Source organism: Aethalodelphis obliquidens, unplaced genomic scaffold (assembly GCF_003676395.1).
Source record: "Aethalodelphis obliquidens isolate GAN/ISIS:26980383/991018 unplaced genomic scaffold, ASM367639v1 scaffold93, whole genome shotgun sequence".
Lineage (NCBI taxonomy): Eukaryota > Metazoa > Chordata > Mammalia > Artiodactyla > Delphinidae > Aethalodelphis > Aethalodelphis obliquidens.
The window spans coordinates 246,248-266,927 of NW_020838037.1; the positions used below are offsets into that span (position 1 = coordinate 246,248).

Here is a 20,680-nt window from a genome sequence, read left to right on the forward strand (position 1 = left end):
TGAAACATGCTATTTACATACATCGTGCATAATTTAGAACAATTATAAATAAGCACAATCCAATGAATTAAAAGTAGTGTTACATTAAAAGTAAAGTACATACAGTGGATATTTTTAATTCTATAAGTGTTTACATACTTTTACACATACTAGTATTCTTAAAATTCTAATGAAATGAGGCATATTTTATCTTTTCAATCAGAAAAATGTTCTCTAAACTTATACTATTGAGTAAAGAAAAATATCTTAAAATATAATATGAAACACTGAATTAAAATTTTATAATTAATGGTACAGGTTTAAGAGATGCAGTCATCTTTGAAAAACAAAAAATAGCTTAACATTTCAAAATATATGCAATTTAACCATGCTTTATGGATATATTATTATGTATCATGATGATATGTGATAACATTGTAATTTAAGTTTGCGATAACTGGATTTTTAAAAGTAATGATTTACAAAGCATAATCTGATAATAAAATAGCAAATGCACAATATTGTTTACATTGCAAGCCAAACCAAAAATTTAGACCCATGAGATTACAGCAAATGAACTGACAAATCATTAAAATAATTCAGGTATCTGGTTAAATAAAACGTACCCCATGTAGAGGAAGTGAATGAAGGCCTAGCACGATATTACCATGTGTTTTTATTAAGTGGGTTGGGAAACCGATTTATTATTATATGGTACTGGAATGTTTGATGGAAATGCTTTGGCTATTTACCTTATACATTGAAATCAGGAGGCAAGTTTTTGTTTGTATTTGTCTCTATCTAAAGTACTGTTAGGGAAATGAGAACCTTTGGTTTTGTAAAATGGCTACTCACAGCTGAAGAGTCAGATTTCTGGTAGGTTGATTTTGAAATGAGGAATGATACGTATTATTTCTGGAATGCATTTAATTGGTACATTTTAAAAGCATAACGAAACAGCTTTGTCACTTGATTATCAAAGTCATAATGTAATTACAGGTAGTTGTTATAAAATTTTATAGTTTTTCCAAGGCAAATTTTTCAGGAAATTTATTTTTCTTAAAGCTGTTAATTCAACTCTAAGAAAATCAGAAAGCCTTTTTGTCCATGGACAATTTTTCCATTTGAACCTAACATGACTTCCTTAGTAGTAATAAACTGCCATTATTATGTGACTCAATTTCCACACAGCTGGAATAATTTTTGCTTATCTCCAAATACTTAAAGGAGACAATGATTTTTATTTTTCCCAATCTAGGCCTTAGATATCAATTTAGTAAAAGGCAACAACATAGAGGGAGAAAATGGGACTATGGCTCACAGCTGTTCAAATGTTATCTTAATTCTTCTTAATTTCTTCTGTTTTCCTCAACCATATCGCTTCCATTTTTACATTCATTATTGAAAACATTTCCCTCAATAAATAAAAATGGTAAAGGTATTGAAGGTCATATTTCTTCATGAACAAGTATGAAGATTCTCTATCATTTCAAGACAAAGGTTTTCTTAACACTGAAAATCACAGGAAGAAAGTAATTTATATTTTCATAGGTGTCAATTTATATGGAAGCTGCCTACTTTTTCACAATTTCAAAATAAATGTCAGTGTGGAATAAATAAAAGTTGATCAACATAGAAAGTCTTCCCTTTTGAAGTTTTAATTTTTCTGAATTTTTCATGTCCCTTCCTTTGACTGACTACCTGATTTGTTATAGTAGAAGATCCCTGAGGTGTATAACAAAGAAGTCCAAATGAGAAATAAGAACCAAAATTCAAATGTATTTGACTTACTGAAGCAAATCTTTCCAGAGAGAAAAAAGAAAGCTGTATTATTTCTACATAATTTTCTGTTAATGAATGCAAACCAATGTATGCCATGTAGACAACTTATTAAGTAGTTTGAATGTAATATTAATACACTAACATAAAAAAGAAAAGAATAAAATTTTCAGTTTTAGTGATTAAAGATTATTTAAATCTTGTTCAAGACTTGTTCAAATTATTGTAGTGCTAGGAGTATCAAAAATGAAAAACATACTCTTCCGTCTTCCTCACTATTACACCTTTAAATAAGATATTTCACTTCTTTTCCACTACGAATCATATACTCTGCTAGAAATGATTGAATTTTCCCTGTAAAAAAAATGGTTTTGGATTTGGATTTGTAAATGGTTGATCCCTCAATATAGCTATCATAAAATGATCCAACCTGTGTTTTTGTATTTAGGAACATGGTAATTTGTAATTTAGGTAATTAAATTTAGGTAATTAAATTAAATTTAGGTAATTAAAAAAAATGGTAATTTAGGAACATGGTAATTAAAACTGTCGTTATAAACAGTGATCTGAATATATGCTAAAATCTAAAGACATAGAGCTAAGAAATTTGGAATACACTGTATATTGCTTTTTCAATACTGTAGACATAAAATTGATAGGAAACATTTTCAAACCCTTAAAAAAGAACTCAAAACACCATGCTATGCCAAACTGAGTTACAGAAGGGTATGCAAGGATGCAAGACAGTGCATTGGTCATCTATAGGTAAAGAGCCAGTAAAATCAAGTAGTAGTTGGTGTATTTGCCTTATTGGGAAGTAGTTTTTAGAAAACAATTTCCCTACAGATAGAAGAAGTTTCTTTTCTATTTCAATCTTTAGCAGTCTGGTACCCAAGGGAAAAAATTACTATGTGAAAATAAGAGGATTTTTCCAAATTAAGATGTTTGTAGGGGCAAAAAATAGATTGTCCAAAAAGGGTGACCCTGATACTTCTTGAAAACATGTTTAAATTCAGTAAAAAAGAACAACATGTTATTTTTTAAAACTTATGTTTCTCTTAACTGATGAAACCTCTATAGATGCCAAGGTCTCAATTGTCTCAGTCATTTCTATACCCAAATTATCTATATCTAAATAGTCACCTTATTTTCTTTACCTCATGAATCCACAAACTCTTCAATCATGAAGCCATAATAATAATATACTATTTTTCACATACTTCATAAGAAAAAGAAAGGAAAAAAAAGGAAGGAAGGAAGGAAGGAAGGGAGGGAGTGAGGGAGGGAGGAAGGGAGAAAGGGAAGGAGGGAGGAAATAAGGGGGAAGGAAGAGAGGGAGGATAGAAGGGAGGAAAAGAAGGAGGGAGAGATGGAAAAGAGAAGCTGAGGATGCTGACAGACTTAAGGGACTAATTAGTTTACTGCACATAAGGCCTATACTATGCTAATACTAAATTAGATCATAAAGCAAATATTGATTAGAGACATAGTAGCAAATTTTCCCAAAAGAAAACAAATTCTGCACTGATGGGCATATATAATGCAAGATTTTTTGCCCCTTTACATCTTTTTATTCTGATTAGCATATTTCTTAATTTTCTTGTTTGTTTTAACAAAGTTCTTACATGCTGAATTTTATGACATTCTATTATGTATGAATACTGTGCTAAAAAAATCTATAATCAGTTAGTCTTACCATCTATTTTCAGCTTTCTTCTAGGTTAACAGGGTTGGCAAAGTGTGATTTTTCTGTCTCTTGTCATCTTTTTTGGTGTCTTTTTTTTTGTTTGTTTGTTACAGTCCAGCTGAATCCAGCTGAAGTATTTCATATATGCTTATAAAATGGGTTACTTCCTATAGTCAGGTATTCATTTGCATTTTAGTAGGAGAATTTTTCTTTAGACAGGAAAAAAAAGTGTTTTTAAGGATTAGAAGAAAAAGCAATGAGTACTCACTATATCAGGTCATTGAGTTACATGACAAATGAGAGAGATGGATTATATAATTGCCTGGTAACATACTTGAAGCTAATTTAAGAGATAAGGATAATAATTTTGGATACCATTCACTAATAATTATCTTTGTACAACAAGAACAAAAATAAAGAATTTTCTAAAAATTCCTGAATTACTGTAGATAATTATAAAGTTATCTAGTTTATCTAGACCTGCTTGGCTAGAATGAAATCTAACATAAGAATTAATTTCTTCTTCTTGATAATACTTTGTAGTCAAATAATAGGAAAGCAATTTATCTGAAACTTCAAGCCAAGGTTAGGCTCTGATTTTAACCTAGTAATTTATACCAATAAAATTTGGAGGGGGGATTTCCTGTTGTTGATAAACTATCTGGCCACTCCAACATGGAGTTTGCTTCACTTTAACTATGGAGAATTGAACTTTTTAAAAAAAGCTTATAAGTGACAGGGGAATTTTAAGTGGTTATACACAAATATGTTTATACAGATCATCCCAGCCTCAGAAGAAAGCCATACTCTCTTGCCAACCTTGAAAGTTAGTGATATTGACCATAAAGGAATGCTTCTTGGGAGTCAATAAAAGTAGAATTGCTCTAGAAATTGAGGTTTCATTAAATATGGAAAGGCATAGCTTCTTTTTAGTCAGAAAATATGTAGGAATATTTATATTTATTGTTCAAAGGATATGAAGGTAAGTTTTTAGATTTTATTTAGAGAAGTTGAGATTCTTGCTTTAGATCATTTCATAGCCAAATGTGAATACAGTATACTTGTCTTTTATCCTTAACCCTTATATTATTAAAAACAGTTTTATTATTTTAAGTAAAAGAATGTTGTCAAATTTGTAAACCATGGCTCAATGCCAAAATTTGTGACTTTGCCTTATTTATGACATCTTCTACATCTTTCCTGCAACAACTGGAAAACATAGAGAAAAAAATAATTGAAATGTAATTTATAATTCCTTGTTATCTCCAGGACATAAAACCTTAAGGAATCCATCAACAAAATTATTATTCTTTTTCAGTGCTGAAGCACTTGATACTTTTAGAAAATTTTCAAAAGTCTTTAGCATTCTGAATTTCGGATATAAGTAAGTTGATTTTCAAGACAGCAAATCTTCATCCCAAATTAGTTTCCTAACTGATAACTCTGATTAAAAATTGTTCAGGTTTGTTTATTCCTTTTAAAATTTCTGTTCTAAACAAACTCTGCTAGAATTAACTAGCTACATATAAGTAAAACATCTTTGAATGATGATTAGAGACTACTTAACCACTTAATTTTAAAAGACTAGGAGTACATTTTCATCTCTCCCACAGAATACCATCAAATGCTGTGGGGTAACTCTCTCCCCAGTTCCATTTCTTTGGAACATCCCAGAATAAGATGGATAGGCCTGGAGTCATAAAGGCTTTTATCTACTCTAAAGTTGAGCACTTGTTTTGCTTGCAGCTGAAGCCCAGTTTGAGAACAATGTGAAGAAGAATATGGAATAGAGTATAGCCCCCCAAAGCCATTTTACAGATGCTAGTATACAGAATATTTCTCATTCTTTGTGATTAAATTTTCCAACTAGGGAATGATATAATTTCTATAATGTCAGAACAAAAAAATGATGTATAAAATGAAATTGTATTCTTCTCACGGAATGTTAGCTCAGCCAGCATGCTATAAAAGGAAAAAAAAAAAGTTTTGTTTTAATATCACTTGAACACCTATAGTCTGTTCTTTTGTGCTAATTTTAGCAGGCTTTTCTGTGACATACAGAGGGGCTGGTATTTGGCCTTCTTTGTTCCTTAAGCCCAGATGTTCTCACACTTTCATTTACCTTCATCACAGTAACCAAGACTAGTTCTATCTGCCACCTTCAGAGAGTTTCTATATATAGCTTTGTGAGTTTCTAATCCCCGTTTCACTGATGTGTGCCCCTGCTGAGAGGTTGCTGCTACCTCCTAAGAAAACTGAAAATAGCTCATGAGGGATTTTTTCTCTTTTCCTTTTAAAATAAAAATGAGCAAATAAGTCATTTGGCTTTCACTAAACTACATGTGTCTATTATGAAAACTGCTTCCCTTTAGGAGTATATATACTTTCACAAAGAAAAAAGTTAAATCTCTTTGCTCAATCTCATCTAAATTTCCTGCTCATCCCACCCCCTCCATCTGTCCCTGTGTTCTGAGTCTGATGTGTAACTGCCAGGCAGCAAAATGGGAAGAATTGTCTTTAAAGAGTGCGGGGGTGTGAAGAAGAAATTTTGCACAATTTTGATTTTACCCCAACTAATACATTACTGTCCTACTTATATTTAATTACACTTAATAGCCCACAGTAAAAATTCATTTAGTAGAATCCCTTCTTTATCTCCAACTAGCCAAAAGATCACAGAGGAAGATTAAATATAAACCAATTCCTTTATTTGTAAAAATATGTATCAAAAGAATTAGAAACAAGCTACTACTTAGGCTTGCCATTTAGTTTTTCTTGTCTCTTCTGCTTTCAAATAATAAGCAATAGCACTTAAGTCTAATATTAAGAGTGGTCTGATCAGCAACTAGATGAATTAACTGAGAAAATAGATTCACTATAATTTAATGGATTCAAATTAAGTATTCTTTATTATTTATTAACAAAAGCATGCTTATTAAGGGTTAAGCATCCAATGATATACATAAAGATGACTGTCAAATGCTTTCTCAGTGGGAAAAAAACCACTTTCTCGGTGACTCAACAGCCCTGTTTGATTTTTATAGGAGAATTTTATAAATTGTGGGTAGGAGGATGTTAAGTTTTGCTGTTGGTAATAGGAAGGTAAAATACTAGCAAACCCACCCACGACTCTAATTGTGTTCAGATTCAAGATTAGAAGAGAGTTTAAACATCTAGGCAATAATAGGAACTGTAATCTTATTTAGAGGCTTAGGAATGGATTCTAAGCTTTATGATTTTGCTAAATAATAATCAGATGATTAGAAGTACCTCAGTGTATCATAAATTTACTAGTTAGTTTTTTTTTTGGCGGTACACGGGCGTCTCACTCTTGTGGCCTCTCCCATTGCGGAGCACAGGCTCCGGACGTGCAGGCTCAGCAGCCATGGCTCACGGGCCCAGCCGCTCCGCGGCACGTGGGATCTTCCCGGACCGGGGCACGAACCCGTGTCCCCTGCATTGGCAGGCGGACTCTCAACCACTGCGCCACCAGGGAAGCCCTACTAGTTAGTTTTAACTGTAATCCTAATTCATGATTCTAAATGATGGAGGAGTAATTTGATTATTAAAGGACTGATTATTATTGACTGTGCCACATTTGATTAAAATTATATTTTAAGGAAAGTAAAAATATGAATTATTCATTTCAAAACCTGCAAGCTTTAGTGGTATCATCAAAATGGCTGAGAAGGACAGGTTATTTTAAATATGACTACATAATGATTTTCAGACATTTTAAAATTATACTACAGATGAATTTCAACCAATCACATTCTGAAAGCCAAAATAGTATTGTACTTACTAAACATTTGCCATCACAGAGAACAGTGATAATAATTCTTTTTATCTTTAATCTTTCATCATCTCAGACCTTATCAAACCAACAGTAGAATTAATTAACTTGTCCCAAGATGGACCTGTATTTTTGCCAAGCCTACTCTCGATCAGCTTATCCAACCCATACTATACTTTTGCTCATTTATCTATCCTTAAATACTCTTATTTACTATATACTACAAAGATCTGAAAATCTGGGCAACAATACATACACAATCTTTTGAGAGGAATAGAAATCATATTATGATAGGTATCAATAATTATACATCAGAAACAATCTGATCAAAATATATTAATTACTTCATAGCATGTGTGCAAATGAAGGACTTGTGAGAGAAATTAAGCATGTTATCTGCTCAGATAATTTTTATCTATCACTTGCTGCTCATTTTACTGTAGTAGAATGGTGAATATCTTTTAAAAGTCCACACTACCTATATTATTGCTTATATAAAACATGTCTCTGTTTCCCTAAGGGTTCTATGAAGTGCACAGAAGTGCAAGTTTCATATGGCATCATCATCATGGCTTAGATTATTGCTTGAAAGGTTGTTATAAGATATTGCTAGGAAATAAGTTTTAGATGAGTGTACAATTCAATGAGAAAAGTACAGGGTGAGACTAAGTATGAAGTTGGTGATGTTTCAAACATAAAAATTTGGGATTAAGGCTGTCACTTTGACATTTGCTTCTCTGTCCAAACGTTCATAGTTCATATCTTGTTGGTAAGGATCAACAAATATTGTGATGTACTGCACAGCTCTGGCAGTAACTAAGAAAGTTATACTGTACCTAGTATGTCTAATAGCCCTATAGTGAGCAATATTCATCCCTCATGCTTATCAGTGTTGATTTGAAGCTTGAAGACTTATGCTCAAAAAGCAGACTATAAATTTGAAACCAAACCTAAAATTAAAACTTGTGAAAGAAATAATGTGTTTAAGCCTGGAGTATTTAGCTTTTCAAAATAAGTATGAATGAAATAATATATTTCTATCTTAGTCAACTTGCATTTATTCCTAGTAATTGGGATTATTTGAATATTCTTCATTGATTCCCAAATCTGGCTGTATATTAGCATTACCTAGAGTGATTTTCTAAATACAGATTCCTAGGCCTCCACCTGCAATCTACTGAATCCAAATCTCTGAAGGTAACGTCCAGTAATTTGTGTCCCTAAGGTAGTCAGACACTGCCAAGCTTCCTAAAGTAGTCAGGTACTGCCAAGCTGATGAGTTGAACAATTGAACAGGATCATTTCTTAATAAGGATGGAATTGGCAATGAGGCACATGGCTGAAGCTATGGTCTGGTCACAACACAATAGAAATAAGACACAGGAACTTCCCTGGTGGCCCAGTGGTTAAGAATCCACCTTTCAATGCAGGGGGTGTGGGTTCAATCCCTGATCAGGGAACTAAGATCTCACATTCTGTGGGGTAACTAAGCCCACGTGCCACAACTAGAGAGAAGGCTGTGTACTGAAACTACTGAGCCCGAGCACTCTGGAGCCTGCATGCCACAACAAGAGAAGCCCGCGTGCCACAACGAAGACCTAGTGCAGCCCAACTTATAAAAAAGAAAAATAAATAAATAAAGACACAAACTTTACTTCTCTACATCCCAAGTCCTTCCAAAATGTCACTCCTTTTAATCATGTAATATCTACATTCAACACACACACACACAAACACACACATACACACACACACAGAATATTTATTACTTTGTAAAATTAAAACTATTCTACAACATAAGATTAGCTGTGATTCTTCCTGTTTCTAAATGTATCAATTACTTTTTTTAACGAAAGGAAGAAGGAAGGAAAGAAGGAACAATGACTTTTATGAAAGGAAAAAGGAAGGAAAGAAGGAACAAAGGAAGGAAGGAAACAGAAAGGTGACAGGAAAATAATACTTAGGTTTCAACTGTTTGAATCAAGTGTGAGGAAGGAATTTTGCACACTATCTCAAAATGCTCTGACAAAATTTATGTTAATCTGTGTATAATATCAGTGTCTGTTCTTCATTTACCACTGTGAGGAGCCTTAAATTGAGTCCACATCTGGGGTCAGTTTATCCATTTAACAATAAAATTCTTTCAATCATGTTAACACAATTTATGTGTATGTTCAATTAGCTGGCTGTAAATTAAGTGTATTCATATCAAGAGCTATGCTTAAAGAATCATCACTCAAACTTTAATAATTAAGCCTCTGGGGCATCATGTTTTTCAGGTTATATCTAATAAGATATGCTTATAGAAGCCTCTGAAATGACATAATTTTTGTAGCTGAAGATCTATAGTTTAATAATAGAAATACCTAGGCTACAATATGGGGCTTGGTTCTCGGACTTGAGTTTCTAGGTACTGTTGGCTGAAAGACATCTGGTGCCCCCCAGAGCCTATTCAGAGCCATGTGTAACTCATTCTGAAGGAACATTTACTGAGGTTGTACTAAATGCTTGGAGGCAGATAGTATTTTGAAGAAAGCAGAGAGAAGCTACAGATGCAAGCAATGCCCTAGCACAACTGAGAATGGTTAGTTCACTTCAGCAGTGCTTTGTTACTTGGGCCTAGAGTTGTGTGGGTCTTGCAATCTGCCTGAAACAGGCATCAACAACTCTTTCTATGACCATGTTAGGTTCAATGCTACAGAGGGAATGATGTTTGACAGAGCCAAACTTGACTTGGTGAGATGGTTTCCAGTGACAGTATAGAGTAGGAGAGGGTCTGAGCATTGGTTAAGTTGTGCTTAAAATGCATGACAAGATGTAGAAGTTTTACTCTCTGCTCTGATGATCCATAAACTTGCCCTCAGCAAGTCAGGAACCCAAGGAGCCTTCAAAAAATATATTTAATAATGGTGATAATCTTGAGCTCCCTCTTCATACCTCACAACCTCAAATACACCATTTCAACTGGTATCAATATGATTCTGTAGGAAAAATACAGCCTGGCAGTTTTCCAAATTCTCTGTGATTTTGCCTTTTGTATCTATCAATTTAATTTTGCTTTATTGCTTAACTCTTTGGAGGAATTCACCAGATTAAGACTTCCTGCGCTTGTGAATGAGATTTTGCTTTATTTGTTGTCCTATTTTCTGTCCTATGTTCTGTTTTTCCTGGAGAGGCATACAATTTTGCACTTTCACAATAAAACACTATGTTCCCCTTACTATTGTCACTGGATAAGAACAGTGTGAGACCCCGAGAGTTCATATTTGAAGCACTGAATCCACAAACCCACTATCAAGTCTCAGGCATCAGTGTCTGTCTCAGAGTCACAATAGGTCATACACAGCTCACTGGATTCCACACATAATGAAGTATTAAAAGGGAAATCAAAACTATTTGAAATATAAAAGAAGAGATGAATATCAAGGCAGATTTTAGACAGTTGGACCAAACTGTTAACTAGAAGCTGTTTCTTCTTTCCCTTCTCTACCCAACACTACAAAGCCAAGAGCCCCAACTATATGTGTTCTTCAGGCATTGAGTATTATTCTTTTTATTATGGCTGTTACCTATTTATTAAGGTGCACATACTGTGCAGTGTATTTTGGGTACATATGGGGGTTTCTGACTTCGTTATATAACTCATTTATTTGTAAACAATGACATTCCATCAAAATGATACTGATGCCAACATGAAGCTTTGGTACTAATGGGTAGTCATAAAGTAACTTCTTCAAATCAGTTGCTGGAATGAATACTGAATCAGAGGGTCTATATGTGCCAAATTGGATCTTAAAGTATCCATTTTAGAGTGGGTTAGAGCCATTTCCTCAATTAAATAACGCTTGATTTCTAAAGGGACATCCATTTAAATTCCATTTAATCTGCCATGCTAAAATGCATGATGTATGTTAATAGTTTGTACATGAGAATACCGTATAGATATTAGTCAAATGAAATACCAACAGCCACCCATTATTACCATCAAAATTCCTAATGGAGGATACATGTATTGTACTCTATAGGACATATAAAAATGCAATGCTTTTTCACAGCCTCTAAATTCTATGACTGCAGCTAGAATGAAATGCCATTTTATACCGTATTTTGCAAATACATATAGGAATAGTGTAGCTATAATAAGTCAACTGTACTAGGTTGGCAAAATGGTAATAGATCAGACCATTGCCTCAGACTATACCTTCAAAGATACATCTAGATTATATTCTATGAAAAATGTAGTTTACATCCTGTTTGTGATATTTAATAGATCTCTGGCATATTCATTGTGACATTTGTGACAATGTAAATAGCTACTCTTCTCCAAGTAAAATCATATAAACTAAGAAAGAGCTTATTTTTCTGACAAATTGAATGTATATACAATTCTTATCCCAAACCCTATCACCAAGTACTAGATAATGAAGTGGATTGTCAAGGATGCTTTTAAAATATGCTTCCCACAGGTATTTTTAAGTGTGGAGAGAATAACCATATGTTTAGAATAGTTGCTTAGACAAATCTTTACAAAAAGTAGAGAATTAGATTGGATGATTCCTGGAAGTCCCTTTCAGCCTTATGGTTAAAAAACACATTGTTTACGATTAAAACACATAATTTACTATATCACAATAAGCTTAACTTACTGTGCAGAATAAGCATAAATGACTTCAGTGAGTTTGGTTCTCTCCCCATGCTCCTGTGCTATAAGAAGCCCATCAGCATAGCTGAGGTATTTCCTATTCTCAGCAGGAGGATTGAAGTACTCCCAGAGCCTGTTCTTTCCACACTGACTGTAAGCCTACCCTCTATTCCCTGTGAAAGAAGTGAGTTAATCTCTCAGCCCCCTAAAGAAATTCTTTTGTGGGTAATTATTCCCATGAGAACCTTGTCCTCAGCCTCCACAGCCTCCTATAAACACCCTGGCCTTCTTGCCCACATGTGGTTAAAAACAGAAACCTAGACCCAAGGAAGGGAGGGACAGGCAAGGATTCAGGTCTAGGTCCCGTTTCCACATGCAAAGTGTTGCATTAGTGTCCTCTTAAGCCCCAGAGAGAGAAAGAGTTCAACAATTATAAAAATGATCACGATTATAACAAATAATCTGCAATCTAAAAATATTTTCTAGCTGTATACTTAGAGAACTTAAAAACACTAATTAATCCTCACAGACTACATTGGACACTAGTTAATCTGTTACTTAACTGAGTTATTTCATAACCAAATTCTAATGCAGCCAAAATCCCTAACCAGAAAAAGTATATTGTATTCAGTAGACATAAGCTACCAATGAGTGTACCTATCGGAGTAAGAAAATGGCCACCACAAGGTTTCAAGGAAACAAATGTTTCCAACTCATTAACCTCAAGAGAAACTTAGATTCTATATCTGATCCAAAATAAGAAACCCTGGACACACTGTGCTCCTAATTTCAGGGTGAGTCTGTAATAATATTTTCATGCACTGTTACTTAATGGGAACAGGTTTTCATTTAGCAGAACAAGCAATGGAAGCCTATCTGTAACTTTGGTGATTACTAGGTCTGAAGGTTAGACATACTTCAGTGTTAATGAAGGTGATTCACTGAATTTAAAAGCCACATCAAATAAACTGCAGAAGAACATTAAAAAAAATCTCAAATCCATAAAGTACAGTTTTTTTCCTTGTTTTTATTATGAAAGAATAAACAACGTTCTTGGCAAAATATCCTACACCTTTTTCTCACTAATGCAAGTATCTAGTGATTTGCTCCCATGAGGGGCAGTTAGTCCTTAGGAAGCATCCGTTGAAGAAGGTGACAGGGGCAGGGGGGTGGACTTACATGTCATTTAGTAGGATGTTGTTTATTAGAATTTAGCACATTGTAAAAACTACCTATATTTAGAAGTGCTAAGTTGAAAGGGTGCAATGTAGCAAATCATTTTATTTTCACTGATATTTCTTAGAAGATAGCAAAAAGACCTTTCGTTAATCTTGGTTACAGATACATACATTTGCTATTAGGAGATGCCATTTCCTCTGGATTCTATGCTACATTAATCAAATCTAAAAGCTATATTTACTAAGCAGATATACTATGCTTTCTCAGCATCTGAAATCCTAGGTTATGTGTATTTTCAATCTAAGCACTTATCTCTCTAAATAAGTGAAACTATATTCAATTAATATGTTGGAATTACATAATATACCAACTATACAGTAGCAGATTGTGAAAATCTAATAATGCTGTGTGAAATTATCTAGAAGAGATATGTATAAAAATAGGTAATATCCCTAAAATATTTTGCCAAGTTACAGTTTTTCCTGTTGGGAAGTTTACCACACTGCCATGATATATGTATGAAATGTCTGTTCAGAAAAACAAAATTAGAAAATATTCCTTTCATACCCACTCACTAAATGTAGGAATATTTAATCAAAACTGGATCTCAAAAGTGATACAAATATATAGAGAAAGATAGCTGTATGTGTGACAAACAAGAAAACATGGAATCTATTTATTGGTTAGTTTTGAAAGGGGCCTCACACTTGTAATTAATTAGAATACATATATATATTATACATAATATATATATGACCAAAAACACTCATAAGAATGAATACATCTTATTTCCCCTTTGCCCTCCAGTTTTTTATTGACAGTCATCACCCTCCTTTTTCTAGGATTATTGCCTGACATAACAGAAATTCCACTGCTTTTTCTCCACAGAGCAGTGAAAGATAAACACTCTTTCCATTCTCCTGTCATGATCCATGTTCTGGGCTTGTGCTTTTTGGAGGAGTCTTTGATCTGTAGCAGGTCTCAGAGGCTTGTCTCCCGGAGGAACATTGTGCCAATGTTGTAGGAAACTTTTTTTATTCTCGATGAAGAAAGAGAAGGCTTTGGCTGCTTAGGACCAGTTCTTACCTCCAGGAAGTAGCAGACCCCAGAGATTTCCTTTGGAAAGTTGTCTGGAAGCTCTTCACGGGACCGAGGAATGAATGTGAAACTTTCTTCTCGTTTTAATAATCTAAGAAGAAAATATATAGTGTGAATCATATGGGCAGGTGAGATGAGAAAAAAATGGACACAAATTTTAAAGACTCAGGAAGCCTATCAATGACTGAGCTCATGTTAAATGCCTTCATTCTTTGTAGAGATGTGGCCTTCATTACATTCCAAATACTAGGAAATATTATTTCTCAGGAGAAAATACCTTCACGCTATAATAATAATTTTAAAAAAGCAAAGTTGTTCTTGGTGCTACTGGAAAATATTTGTTCAAAGTTGATTTTTTTTCCTAAACAAAAGGCTAAAGGAACTGCATAAAACAAGTTTTTATTCAAACATGCAGGATTTACTCTTTCTGTTTTAAAAATCTGCCTAATTCTGGAGCACTCCTTTAATGTTTTGTAGACTCTCAATAAGATTTAAATCCTATGTGTCATACACATAAATCAAGTTTTTAGCTTTGTAGAACAACAGTCATAATTCCATGTTTCTGTGATATCTGGTTACTGATTTCTAACAATACATATTTTCTAAACTCACATTTAGAAAATATTTGTTTGTCATTTGTAAAACAGCTTGACTCTTCCCATCCAGTCATAGTTTCTAAACTCACATTTAGAAAGTATTTGTTTGTCATTTATTTGTCAAACAGCTTGACTCTTCACTTCCAGTCATAGTTAAAGACAATTTTCTAGTACACTAATACTGGAGATTTATGCTTGTCCAGTTCCATGAAATGTTCAGTTTGATAGTCGTATCTAAAAAAGTGGTCCAGCAATTCAATTTAATTCAACAACTTTTATGGGCTGCTTCTTATTGCCCTAGAAAAATCTCCTAGATTCTGTTGTGAATATAATAAGTAGAACACAACAAGCTTAAAGTTTTTTCAAAAGAGATAGACACAGAGAATAAAAGAAAAAGAAAATAAAAACTGAATAAGCAAACAAAAGCCACAGTAATATAAAAGTAATATAAAACAATAGGCTAGATGCCATAAGAAAGGTGAATCCAAAAAGGTGTTGAAGTCCAGAGAGGGAAAAAGTTTACAGTGGGACGACCACTAAACCTTCATGGATGAGATGGTACTTAAAGATGGGCAGAATTTCAACAAGTGAATATGGAGAACAACATAATCAAAGGTTTAGATACAAGGAAATTATGATCAGGATCAACATGTTTCCAACTATTGGATACCATTATAGAATGAGGTAAGAGTGAGAGTTAAGGCTGAAGCAGTAGGTTAAGACAAACTTTTGAAGTCCAAAACTAAACGTTTAGACTTTATTTGGAAGGCACAGTGGAGCCAAACTTATCACTTTTTCCCTAAAAACCATTCATTTTCCTAAGACAGGTAAATGTTAATAGCAAGTCCAAGTTATTCAGGATAAGAGATGGGTTGGGGGTGAAAGGAACCATTATGACAGAGAAAAGGCAAAGTCAAAAAGTCAGTGAGTGCAAGAATAAACAATGTTTGAAAAATGTAAGATCATTGCACAAGCAATGATAATCATCTTTACACTAAAGAGAAAAAAAGAATCATTCCTTGTCCAAAGTTCTTAATGGATAAAAATATTATCTGAAAATAAGTTGGTAGTACTAAGAATTCTTATAATGTGAGCAATCTATATTTACCCTTATGAATGACTGTTGTAGTATTTTGCGTCATAAAAGATTTTATTCTTACTTGCTCAGTTTATTTATTTAATTTAATTTTTATTTTATATTGGGGTATAGTTGATTTACAATGTTGTGTTAGTTTCAGGTATACAGCAAAGTAGTTCAGTTGTACATATACATATATCCATTCTTTTTCAGATTCTTTTCCCCATACTGGTTATTATAGAATATTGAGTAGTTCCTTGTGCTATACAGTAGGTCCTCGCTGATTATCTATTTTATGTATAGTAGTGTATATATGTTAATCTCAAACTCCTAATTTATCCCCGTGCCCCATCTTTCTCCTTTGGTAACCAGAAGTTTGTTTTAGAAGTCTGTGAGTCTGTTTCTGTTTTGTAGATAAGTTCATTTGTATCATATTTTTAGAGTCCACATATAAGTGATATCATATGATGTTTCTTTCTCTGACTGACTTCACTTAGTATGATAATCTCTAGGTCCATCCATGTTGCTGCAAATGGTATTATTTCATTCTTTTTTTATGGATATTCTATTTTATATATGTACCACATCTTCTTTATCCATTCCTCTGTTGATGGACATTAGGTTGCTTCCATGTCTTGACTATTGTAAATAGTGCTTCAATGAACATTGGGGTGCATGTATCTTTTTGAACTAAGGTTTTCTCCAGATATACGCCCAGGAGTGGGACTGTTGGATTATATGGTAGTTCTAGTTTTAGTGGTTTAAGGAACCTCCATACTGTTCTCCACAGTGGTTGTACCAATTTACATTCCCACCAACAGTGACTGAGGGTTCCGTTTTCTCCACATTCTTTTTTTTTGTTTGTTTTGTTTTGTTTTTTTTTCGGTATGCAGGCCTCTCACTGCTGTGACTTCTCCCGTTGTGGAGCACAGGCTCCGGACACGCAGGCTCAGCGGCCATGGCTCACGGGTCCAGCCACTCCACGGCATGTGGGATCTTCCCGGACCGGGGCACGAACCCGTGTCCCTTGCATCGGCAGGCGGACTCTCAACCACTGCACCACCAGGGAAGCCCTTCTCCACATTCTTGCAAGCACGTGTTATTTGTTGACATTTGGATAATAGCCACTATGACAGGTGAGAGGTGATATCTCATTGTGGTTTTTCCTTTTTAAAAACTTCCAATTGACCATTCCTTTAAAAATATTACACAGTGATTATATTAACTTGGGATATAGGTAAATGAGTCTCATTCTAACATTTCAAAATTCTTTCAATTAACTTATCTCATTTATCCACATAATGTAACTCCATGCAAAGTCTAAACATGCTCTTCTCTGACAAATTTATGGAGGGTAAAATTGAGTCCAGAGTAAGATAGAGTGCTTTGCTAGTGGGAGCAGTAAGACAGTGTTGGCACTGAAAGTAGAGTCCAGACCTGTTAACTCCTAGTCAAACTTAGCACTACAATAAATAATAAAGCTACACTAAGATAGTTTTTATTTCTTCCAGTGTTATTGACATATAGTTGACATACAGCACTGTATAAGTTTAAGGTGAACAGTATAGTGGTTGGACTTACACCATGAAATAATTACCACAATAAGTTTAGTGAACATCTCATATAAATACAAAGTTAAAGAAACAGAAAAATTTTTTTTGCTTGTGACGAGAACTCTTAGGGTTTACTCTCCTAACAACTTTCATATATAACATACAGCAGTGCTAATTATATTTTTCATGTTGTACATTACATTCCCAGTACTTATTTACTTTATAACTATTAGTTTGTACCTTTTGACTACATCCGTCTAATTCCTGCTTTCCCCACTCCTCTCTGGTAAAACCACAAATCTGATCTCTTTTACTGTGTTTGTTCACTTTTGAGGTATATTTGACCTACAACACTATGTTAGCTCCTGTCATACCCAGTAGTGATTTGATATTGCTATACATTTCAAAATAATCACCATGATAAGCATAGTTACCATATGTCATCATACAAAGATATTACATAATTATTGACAATATTGCCCACCCACACTGTACATTTCATAATCATAATTCATTTATTCTGTAACTAGAAGTTTGTGCATCTTAATCTCCTTCAAGTATTTCTCCTCCCCCCAACAAACTCCTCTCTGGCAACCACCTGTTTGTTCACAGTATACATAATGCTGGTTTTGTTTTGTTATATTCAGTCATTTGTTTTGCTTTTTAGCTTCCACATAAAAGTGAAATCATACAGTATCTGTCTTTCTCTCTCTGACATTTCATATAGCATGATACCTTCTAGGTCCATCCATGTTGTCCCAAATGGCAGATTTCATTCTTTTTTATGGCTGAGTAATATTCCATTGTATGCATATGCCATATCTTCTTTATCCATTCATTCATTGATGGGCACTGAGGTTGCTTCCATATTTTGGCTATTGTAATAAAACTGCAGTGAACATAGAGGTGCATGAGTCTTTTCTTATTAGTGTTTTTGTTTTCTTCAGATAAACATCCAGGAGTGGAATTTCTGGGTCATTTGATAGTTCTATTTTTAATTTTTTGAGGAATTTTCATACTGTTTTCCATAATGGCTGCACCAATTTACATTCTCTCCAACAGTGATTTAGGGTTCCATTTTCTCCACATTCTTGGAAGCACTTGTTATTTGTTGATATTTAGATAATAGCCATTCTGACAGGTGTGAGGTGATATCTCACTGTGATTTTTATTTGCATTTCCCTGATGATTAGCATCTTTTCCTTTGCCTGGTGGCCATATGTATGTCTTCTTTAAAAGTGTCTACCTAGGTCCTCTCCCAGATTTTAAATTGTGTTTTTGTTTTGTTGATGTTGAATTGTAAGTGTTCTTTGTATATTTTGGATATTAACCCTTTTTGGATAAATGGTTTGCAAATATCTTCTCCCATTCAGTAGAGAGCTTTTTTATTTTGTTGATAGTTTCCTTTGTTGTGCAAAACTTTTTAGTTTGATGTAGTCCCATTTGTTTATTTTTGCTTTTGTTTCCCTTGCCTAAGGACACATGTCCAAAAACATATTGCTAAAACCAATGACAAAAAGCATATTAGCTAAGTCTTCTAAAAGTTTTACAATTTCAGGTCTTATATTTAAGTCTTTAATCCATTTTGATTTTACTTTCCATATGGTGTGAAAAATTAGTCCAATTTGATTCTTCTGTCCAGTTTACCCAACACCATTTATCTTTTCCACATTGTATTTTCATTCTTCTTTTTTGTAGATTAATAGACCATATGACTGTGGGCTTAATTCTGGGCTCTTTATTCTGTTCCATTGACCTTTGTGTCTGTTTTCTGCCAGTACCATACTGTTTTGAATTACTGTAGCTTTGTAGTATGGTTTAAAATCAGGGTGCCTGATACCTCCAGCTTTGTTCTTTTTTCTCAAAGTTATTTTGGCTATTCTGGGTCTTTTGTATTTCCATACAAATTTTAGAATTATTTGTTCTAGTTCTGTGAAAAATGTCATTGGTATTTTGATAGAAATTACATTGAATCTGCAGACTGACTGAGTACCATTGTCATTTAACAATATCAGTTCTTCCAACCCATAAGCATTATATATTTTTCCATCTGTGTCATCTTCAATTTCTATTCTCAGTGTCATAGTTTTCTGAATATGGGTCTTTTTCCTCCTTAGTTAGATTTATTCTTAGGTATTTTATTCTTTTTGATACAACTGTAAATGGGATTGTTTTATTAATTTCTCTTTCTGACAGTTTGTTTTTAGTGTATAGAAATGCAACTGATTTCTGATATTAATTTTGTGTCTTGCAATATTAACAAATTCATTGATAAGTTCTAGTAGTTTTCTTTTGTGGCATCTTTAGGATTTTCTATGTATAGTATCTTGTCATTTGCAAAGAGTGACAATTTTTCTTATTTTTTTCCAGCTTGGATTCTTTAAAAACTTTTTTGTGTGTGTCTGATTTCTGTGGTTAGGACTTCCAATACTTTACTGTATAAAAGTGGTGAGAGTGGGCATACTTGTCTTGTTCAGGAAGAAAGGTTTTCAGTTTTTCATTATTGAATATGATGTTGGCTTGGATTTGTCATATAAGACCTTTATTATGTTGAGGTATGTCCCCTCTATACCTACTTTGTTCAGAACTTTTAATCACAAATCTATGTTGAATTTTGTCAAGAGCTTTTTCTGCATCTACTGAAAAGATCATATAATTTTTATTCTTCAGTTTGTTAATGTGATTTGTCACATAGTTTGATTTGCAAATATTGAACCATTCCTGATTCCCTGAGATATATCCCACTTGATCATGGTATATGATCCTTTCAAGGTATTGTTGACTTCAGTTTGCTAATATTTTGTTGAGGATTTTTACATCCATGTTCATCATTGATACTGGCCTATAATTTTCTCTTTTTTGTGATGTTTTTGTTTGGTTTTGGTAACAGGGTGATGCTGGCCTCATAGAATGAGTTCAGAAGTGTTCCTTGCTCTTCAACTTTTTGGTAATAGTTTGAGAAGATTAGGTGTTGATGCTTCTTTAAATATTTGGTAGAATTCAACTCTGAGTCCATCTGGTTCTGCACTTTTATTTGTTGGGAGTTTTAAAATTACTGATTCAACTTCATTACTGGTAATTGTTCTGTTCATATTTTCTATTTCTTCTTGGTTCAGTCTTGGAAAATTATACATTTCTAGGAATTTGTCCATTTTTTCTAGGTTGTCCATTTAATTGATGTATAATTGTTTGCAGTAATATCTTATGATCCTTTGTAATTCTGTGGTGTTGGTTGTAACTTACTCTTTTACATTTCAGATTTCATTGATTTGGGCTATTTTTTTAGTTTGGCTAAA

General features: G+C 33.6%; 1 protein-coding gene across 2 annotated transcripts in view; it reads right to left on the reverse strand.

Moving 5' to 3' along the window:
* Positions 1-13,661: 13,661 nt before the first annotated feature.
* Positions 13,662-20,680, reverse strand: part of GUCY1A2 (guanylate cyclase 1 soluble subunit alpha 2) — a 431,189-nt gene continuing 424,170 nt past the window's right edge. The window contains exon 8 of one of the 2 annotated variants that reach the window (XM_027095676.1): positions 13,662-14,248. In XM_027095676.1, the coding sequence (XP_026951477.1) occupies positions 14,041-14,248 (208 nt within the window). In that variant the 3' untranslated portion in view covers positions 13,662-14,040. The remainder of the gene's footprint in view (positions 14,249-20,680) is intronic. The other variant, XM_027095675.1, reaches the window with a different exon arrangement.